The 8273-nt window shown below is 64.4% G+C and overlaps 1 protein-coding gene across 1 annotated transcript in view; it reads right to left on the reverse strand.

The window, feature by feature from the left end:
- Positions 1–371: 371 nt before the first annotated feature.
- ADAMTS7 (ADAM metallopeptidase with thrombospondin type 1 motif 7) overlaps positions 372–8273 on the reverse strand; it is a 56581-nt gene continuing 48679 nt past the window's right edge. The window contains exons 19-24 of the mRNA XM_024128688.3: positions 6544–7932; positions 5408–5560; positions 4772–4945; positions 4544–4690; positions 3361–3523; positions 372–689 (exon numbers count right to left, since the gene is read on the reverse strand). Of these exons, the coding sequence (XP_023984456.1) occupies positions 526–689; positions 3361–3523; positions 4544–4690; positions 4772–4945; positions 5408–5560; positions 6544–7932 (2190 nt within the window). The 3' untranslated portion in view covers positions 372–525. The remainder of the gene's footprint in view (positions 690–3360; positions 3524–4543; positions 4691–4771; positions 4946–5407; positions 5561–6543; positions 7933–8273) is intronic.

The following is an 8273-nucleotide window of genomic DNA, read 5'->3' on the forward strand; positions in this document are numbered from 1 at the left end:
CGCCGGGCCTCTGCCAGGCTGCGCCTGGTGCCCAGGAAACGCTCCCGCCGCCTGTTACCCGGCCGACTGACGCCCTGCACACACCGCCTCTAGGAAGCCCGCCTCCGCTCTGCTCCCTCAGGCCTTCCTGCCCACATGGGCTCTGCTCCCTTCTCCCCTGTGGGCCTCCCAGGGGAGCACATGGAAAGATGCTGTGTCTGCTGCAGCAGAGGTGTAGTCTCTGACTTGAAATTCCCCCAATCCAAGAGGAAGCCAAGCTGTACTTCGAAACGGCAGATGCCTGTTTATGTATAACAATAACAATAATAATAATAAATGTTAGGCAAACTGTTAGAATAAAAAAATACCTTTTCTGAGGGGGAAGGGTCCCCAGCCTGCCACTGTCGGGGGGCCGGGTTAGCACCATTAGGGCGCGAGGGGCGGGGCTCCACCGCAGCCCGTGCTGGGCACTGAGGTCCTGCTGGGCGCTGAGGTCCGTGCATCGGTCTGTCTGTGCATCCTGGCCGCGGGGGGCCGGGGTGTGGGTCAGCGGCGGGCGACCCGCTCACGGCCGCGGGAGGGGGCACCACGGCCGGGTGGGGGACAGGAGCGGCAGCACTGGGCGCGGACGGTGGGCAGCTGGCAGCGGCCCAGCAGGCGCAGCGTCTCGCAGAAACCGAAGGACAGGCGATCGCGCTCGCAGCCTAGGGCTGGAGGGGGCGGGTCAGGACCAGCAGGCGGGCACCCGGGACCGCCCCCCTCCTCCCACCTGCACCCAGGGTGGAGGGGCTTCCCTGAGATTTTAGCTGGGCCGTCTCCCTGCCCCCCAACAGCCTTAAGGAGACCTGCAGCCACCCCCAGAGCATCGGCCTCCTGTTTCTGGAGGGGCTCCCCTAGGGCTGAGTTACAGATCTCCAGCTGTTGTCCTGTCCCACCTGCCCTTGGCCTAGGCCCCCACCTCCAGGACTGGAGAACAGGCCCTGCTGGGCTCAGGTTTCCAGAGGAAAGGCCCCGAGACCCCAGCCCGGACTGCCTCAGGTGCTCACGAGAAGCCAAAGAGCCTGCCACCCCTCTCGGTCCCTGACCCTGCGAGACCTGACAGGACCTGGCACACAACAGAAGTCCCAGGTGCCTCCTGCCAGCCTACGGTGGCCTCTGCCCCCACCCCCTGCCCAAATGCACCTGTCCTGCCAGACCTCCCTGCCCCCTGCAGCCGTGGGCTGTACTCAGCTTCAGCTTCTGGGTCACACACCAGGACAGTCCCATCAGCCAGGCCAGGCACCGAGGCCCTGGGAGAGCAGGTGTGGCCTGGGCCATCAGCCCGTCAGCAGAACCCAGGCCTCCTGAGGAGGGACAGTGGGAGGCTGCCTGCCCGGGTCTGAGGCCTGGCGGGCCCTCCTGCCCCGTGCTTATCAGAGCTATTTTGGGAAGTGGCTTGCTTCCAGCCTCCTGGCCTTGCTCCGCTGCCTGTGACAGCCCCCAGCTGCCGCCTGGCCCTCTCACTTCAGCAGACATCCCAGGGGAGGAGAAGCAGGAAGGCAACTGGCAGCCCTGTCCCTGGGGCATCCCTGGGGCCCAGCAGAAGGCATGAGGCAGCAGGCAGCCTCCTCCACCCTGGCTCGGAGCAGCAGCTTTAACCTAGGCATCTGCAGACCTGCATCCTGTTCCCACTGTGTGACCTCAGGCAAGTTTGTTAACTTCTCAAGGGGCCCCAGTTCCCTCCTCTGCCAGTAACCCCACCTCCACAGGCAAACGGATGTGGCCGTGCTATGTCAGCTGCCTCACCGTGATGACCAAGTTTCCAGGCTTTCCAAATGTCCTGCCACACAGCCCCACAGTTCATCAAAACATCCTGGGGACTCCAGGGTCTCGGCATGCAAGTCACTTCCTTGGCTGGCCTCTACCCTTAAACTCCTCGCTTGGGTGCCAGCAACTACCTTGGGGCCGTGTGCAGGAGGCACGGAGGTGCTTGCTGGATGAATGCTGAGGGCTGGGTGCTTGGGGTGGGTGGAATTTCTGCTGGGCCTTGAGGTAATGGGATTTGGGGCAGGAAGCCTATCCCTCCCAGTGGTATGGCCAGCAAGGCATGGCAGTGGCTAGTCCGGGCTTGCCCAAGGGCTGCTAAGGAGCCAGTCACTGGTACAGAATGCAGACTGGGGAAGGTCCCTGGAGGCCCTGGAGGCCAGCTGAGGGCCAAGGACTCTGTCCTAGGGCGGCTCTGTCCGAGGGACAGAAGTCGGACGGCTGATAGGCATAGGAGCTGCTGGATTCTCTTGACTGACAAAGGTAGCCCTAGGCATTCTTCCTGACCTCATGATGGGGGATGATAGTGTCCATAGAGGAAGAAGCCAACCTTCCCTGAGCACTTCCTGGGCTCTTCACCCCAAGACCTCATTTATGAGGATGGGGGTTGTCTGCCCCTTTATGCGTAAGACAGGGAAGTGGAGACCAAGACCATAGAGCTGGTGAGGGGAGGCCAGGTGTGACTCCAGGGCCAGTATCCTGTGCTCAGCACTGCTGGGGGCGGCTGGGCTGCAGGAAGGAAGCATGTGTGTGTGTGTGCGCATGTGCATGTGTGTGTGCATGCATGTGCGTGTTGTGTGTGCATGCCTGTGTATACATGTGTGTGCATGTGCGCATGTGTATGCATGTGCGTGTTGTGCGCGCGCGTGTGTATGTGTGCGTGTGCGTGCGTGTATGCATGTGCGTTGTGTGTGCGTGTGTATGCCTGTGCATGTGTGCGCGTGTGTATGCACGTGCGTGTTATGTGCGCGCGCACACACATGCGTGTGTGCGCGAGCGTGTGTGCGCATGTGTGTGTGTGTGTGCGTGTGTGAGCGCACGCATGTGTGCGTGTGTGTGTGTGCGTCTATGTCCAGAGCCACCTCTGGCACAAGCTCTTCCTCTAGGACCCAGCTGGCCAGGAGGAGGCCACCACCTGCTGGGAGCTAGCAGGACCCTAGGCGGGAGGCCCCTTCCTGCCGTTACACTGCTCACTCTGGGCAGTCCTCCTCTGGCCAGGAAATGGATGGGCCAGAGCTGGGGATGGGGGCTCCCCCAGGCCTGAGCTCCACACAGTCTCAGGAACATCGCTGGCCTCACTCTGGGAACGGGGGGTAACTGAGACCCAGAGGGAAAAAGAGCTTGCCCGAGGTCACACAGCAGCCTGGGGGCCGAGGCTGCTGCGTCCACTCCTCCCCTGAGCTAAAGAACGCTGCCTGCGGGGCTGGACTCCCCTTGGCTCTGACCCCAGGAAAGCCCCAGCCTCGGCATGGCTCCCTGTCAGTCAGCCAGTGCTGTAGGGGGACGGTTCCATGACTCTCCATCTCCCCACCGTCCACCCTGCCCCCCCGCCAGCAGACAGCCAGGTGGGGCACTCACGCGGCGGCTCAGTGAGCTCACAGTCCTGGGTGCCGCACGGCCGGGAGCTCTCGGGCCAGGCCTCGTGGCCACACTGGTCGCTGTCTTCCTCAGGCAGCCCAGTCTGGGTGTTGATGCACTTGACCAGGCGCCGCTGGACGCCGCCGCCGCAGGGAGCTGAGCACTGTGGGAAGCAGGGGAGGGGTGAGCATCCTCTTAGCCAGCCCTGCAGCGGGGCATCCCGGGGCCCTCCCCAGGGCAGCTGCTGCCTTCTCCAGGAAGCCTACGTCATGGTTCCCAGCCCCATCTCTCCAGCCTCCTCAGAGGGTCGGTCCTGTCCCCAGAGGCCACTAGGCGTTCGCTTGCAGGAACTGCATCTGCAGAGCGGAGGGGAAAGCCGCCAGCCCCTCATACAGGATGGGACATGCCTGAGAGGCCTGGGCAGTGGCTCCGGGGCTGGAGGACCTGCTGCAGCCCACGGGCAGCGGAAGGAAGGGAGAGAAAGTTTCTCAAACAGGGCCCACCATCCCAAGTCAGGCTTTGTTCTTATCAGTTGGGGTCTGATGTTTTTAAAAAGCTGTAAAAATAAATTTAATCTGTGCCAACATCGTGCCAGGCCCTGTGCTAAGTGCCTCACTGTGTGACTTCATCTAATGCTCACAACCCCGCTTTACAGATGAGAACACAGAGGCCTGGCGAGGTAGAGCAACCTGCCCAGGGTCCCCCAGCGGCCGGTGGGACAAGGACTGAGATTCCCAAACAGGCCTGGCAGGAAGAGTCCTGCCCAGCTGAGGCCTCCCTGGCCACTCCCCTACCCCCTCCTCCAGTCTGGTCTCTGCTTAGTCTCCTGAACACCCTGTGTCTGTCACTCCTGGCCCAGGACTTCGCATTTGCTGCTCCCCGTATGCCTCTCCTTCACATCACAAACCCCTCCAGTCTCACTCTGAAGTCCCCTCCTCAGAAGGCCTTCCCTGACGTCACAGCGCACGTCCCTTTTTTTTTTCGCCTGTCTCCCTGGCGGGCTGTAAGCTTCAGCAGGGCGGGGACCTCATCTGGCCACCACTGTACCTGCAGGGACCACAGAGAGCCCGGCATACAGGACACACTCAACAACTCCCTGCATGAACAAAGGTCTGACGGACGCCTGCTGACACGAGTCCCCCCTCCGCATGTCCTCCCCGCACGAAACCCCGCGCTTGCTCACCTGGCCCCAGGGCCCCACCACCCACTGCGTACAGGGGTGCGTGTTGCAAGGCCGGGTGCTGTTGGGTCTCAGCGCCTCCTCACAGAGGCCCGGCTCCGGGCACGTCACCAGACGCTGCTGCTCACCCCCGCCGCAGGCCTCGGAGCACTAGGAGGGCAGGGGAAGGGGTCTGGGCACTGCTGGGCTCTGAGGACACCCCCGCTCCCATCCCAGACCCCCAGGCCTCACCTCCCTCCAGGAAGAGATGTACCAGCTGAGGCAGGCCTGGGCCCCGCAGGGCCGGCGGGCAGGCGGCTTGGCAGGCCCCGGCTGGCAGTGGAAGGGCCGCAGCGGCCGGAGGTCCCGTGTGTCCACACACTGCACGTCCCGCACGGAGGAACCCCCGCCACAGCTGCGGGAGCACTGGAGGCCGAGGGTCCCGCGTGTGGACACACCACCACCACGTGCATGCACACGAGGACGCGGTGAGGGCTGTGGCGGGGCGAGCGTTGGGCACTCTCACCCCCACCCGTGGCAAGTCCCTTAAGGGCCCCAGGGAGAAGCCATGGCTGACCAGCCCTGGGCGGCGGGCGGCGTGGCCAGGGGCTGCCCCGGAATGGGACAGATGGAGAAAGGGTGGAACGAAGGAGAAGGTGAAATCCCGAGGGTGACAGAAAGGAGAGAAAAGGATACAGCCAGCGAGAGAAGGGGCGTGGGGCAGGCTGAACCACACACAGATGGAATGATCCCAGAGGCTAGAAATTAGAGTACAAAGATGGGCAGCACAGAGCCCTCCCCGGTGGCTACGTCTGACCCCAAACACAGGCCATGGGCCCCAGACCTCCACCCCGTGCCCCGACGCTGCCCGCCTTCTCCCTCACGCACCTTACTCCAGCTGCCCGTGTGCCAGGCAGCGCAGGGCCGCAGGTGGCAGCGGCGGGCGGGCTGGGGCCTGGCAGCAGGAGTGCAGTCCTCCTCTCGGCCGGAGCTGCAGCGCACGGGCCTCCAGACGGCACCCAGACCGCAGGTGGTGGAGCACTGGGGGCAGGGGACGCGGTGCCCTTGAGGGCCGGGCAGATCCCTGCACCCTCCGGCCCCCCCGCCAGGTGGGAGGGACCCGCCAGTGCCTCAGTTAACTCGTCTGCAAAATGGGCTCCTCCACCCACCTCCCAAGGAGACCATGAAGATGAAAAGTCAAATCCCCTGGCAACCAACTGTCCCTGCTACAGGAGACACATGTGAGGTGGCCCGGCTGTGCTGACAAGGCTCACTGCTTCCCAGAATCACTTGGGAAGGAAGCCTGGGTTCCCCACTGGGCCTCAACCTGTCCCTCCCTCCCACACCAAAACTAGGGATCTGAACAGAAGCAGCTCACTTCCCCTACGGTGACAACCTGGGGACGTTGGGGTGGGGTGGGGGACACAGGACAGCCTCTTGCCATGCAGTTCAGACCCTCACAGGCCCGACAAAGCAGGTGGAGCCCTGAGGGGAGAACCAGGTGGCAAGGAACCGTGCTGCACCTGGAGGAGCCAGGCTGAGCCCCGCCGGGCCTGGGGACCATGGGAGGAGGCTTCCCCACTGACACAGCTGCCTGGGGCGAGCTCCCTGTCCCTGGAAGCATGCAAGCCAGAGCGTGAGAGGGCCGTTCCCCCTGGCTGCCCCTCATTTGTGCCTGCCCTGCCCTCCCAGCGGCCCCCTGTGCTACTCAGGAATGAGCCTCTGGGGACCCCAGGGACACCGGCCCCCTTGCCCCACCCTACTGTTCGGAAGAGAAACTGAGGCCCAATGGGGCAGACCAGCCCCAGGGGCACACGGAGGGCAGTAAGACTGAGCTGGGGCAAAGTTCCTACCACCTCACAGAGCCTCCACCCACCAGGGGCTGTCAGTTCCCTGATCCCCACCCACCCAGGAGGCTGGACAGACAAGGCTGATATCCTGCTCTGCTCATTTTCAGATGAAGAGGCCAAGTTAGTGAGGTCCTGCTCAACCCCCCGGCCCGCCCCGACCCCTGCACCACTTGCCTCACTCCAGTTCCCCACTTGCCAGCTGGCATTCCCGACGGGCAGCAGGTCTAAGGGGGGCCCCTCCTCTGCTGGGCTGGGGTCCAGAGGCCCAGGGGCTCGGCTGCCGTCGGCCGGACTGTCCTGAGCTGGTATGGACAGCAGCACAGGGCTTGGGGGCGTCTCAGGGCTGGGGGACTCAGGCTGGCCCAAGGGCCCCAGGCTCAGGGCAGTCACCCAAGGCGCGTGCCCTAGGCCGGTCGGAGCCTTCAGAAGGAAGGTTCCCGGCATCGCCAGGGTCTGCAGGTCCCGTGGAGCCAGGCCTGGGGTTGCAAGGGTGGGAGTCCCGGGCTCCAGGGCGCTGTCTGTACCCTGAGGGTCTGGCAGATTGGCGGTGGGGGGAGGGGGAGGAGCTCCCCCAACGGTGGGCCACAGTTCGTTGTCCACAGGCCCCAGGCCACCCTCCAGCGCTGGTTCCCAGGCCAAGGTGCCACTCGTCCACAGCTCTACTGTGTCGGGACTAGGAGAGGGGTGGGAGGTGCTGATGGAGGACAAGGCGGGCAGCGTGGGGCTGGGTCTTTGGGGCGCCCTGCGGCCCAAGGCTTCCTCGCTGTCCTCAGAAACCTCATTGGTCCTCTCCCACCAGGGAGGCGGCGGCTGGCTCTGGCCGTCCTCCCCTCCCGGGAACTTGTTCTGGCTCCCAGGGGCAGCAGGCGTCTCCATGCTGACTGAAGTGGGGGGCCAAGGCAAGCTGGGGAGCCCGAGGTCTGGGGCTCCAATAGGGGCATCTTCCTCAAATAAGAAATTGACCAAGGAGTTCCCAGGGGTCTGCTCCGAGGGTGGGGGTGGGGAACGGCCAGCCTGGCTGGGCCAAGGAGCAGGGGACCAATCTCCCAGTGCCCCCTCATCCTCAGGCCCAGACGGCTCTGTGGTAGGCGTGGGGGTGCCCATAGGAGGCTCAGCAGGACTGCTCAGGGGTGGGGGCATCCAATCCCCTGTGCCCGCCAGGTCTGCGTCAGGCTCCTCGAAGGGCCCGTAGGACAGGTTCTCATGGAAGTTAATGAAATTGTAGTCGTAGTAGAAGTCGTCAACGAACACGGGCCCCGGCGGGCCCAGCTCAGGGTCCTCCTCTCCGATGGCATTGCCCATGCCAGCCGGCTTGGGTGATGAGGGGGGCGGAGGGCGTGGGGCTGGGCGGTGAGGAATGAAGTCGACCTCATTGAAGAGCTCGCGGCTGGAGGAGCCGCTGCCTGAGCCTTCGGGGCCCAGCACATCCAGGGCCCTCGGGCAGGGCGGCAGAAGGCAGGCGGCCTCGCTTGCTGGCCGCTGGTCCTCATCGCAGGGGACACCAGTGTCATTGGTGCAGAGGATGCTTCGGTGCTGAGTGCCTGGGCCGCATGTCACAGAGCACTAAAGGGAAGGCCAGGGTGAGGGGCTCAGGGCCAGGGGAAGCTGGGGCCTAGCAAGGTACCCTGTTCACTGCTCAATGTCAGCGTACAGGGCCCCAGCCAGCCCTCTCTCGCCCTGACCAGCTCGAGACCATGACTTGTGGCCATGGCTGGCCAGGGCATCCCAGCCCCTGAGGCTTTGGGGATGGGGCCGGACCTGGAATGCCCCAGGCCCCTCCCACCACGGTGCCCGGCAGTAAGGGCTCCCCAAAGGCTGTCTCTGCCTCCCTGTAGCCTAAGACTGATGGCAGAGCTGGGGGTGGGCCGGCCCCTCCCCCCTCCCCGCCCCTCCCCCCCCTCCCG

This window comes from Physeter macrocephalus, chromosome 11 (genome assembly GCF_002837175.3).
Source record: "Physeter macrocephalus isolate SW-GA chromosome 11, ASM283717v5, whole genome shotgun sequence".
Lineage (NCBI taxonomy): Eukaryota > Metazoa > Chordata > Mammalia > Artiodactyla > Physeteridae > Physeter > Physeter macrocephalus.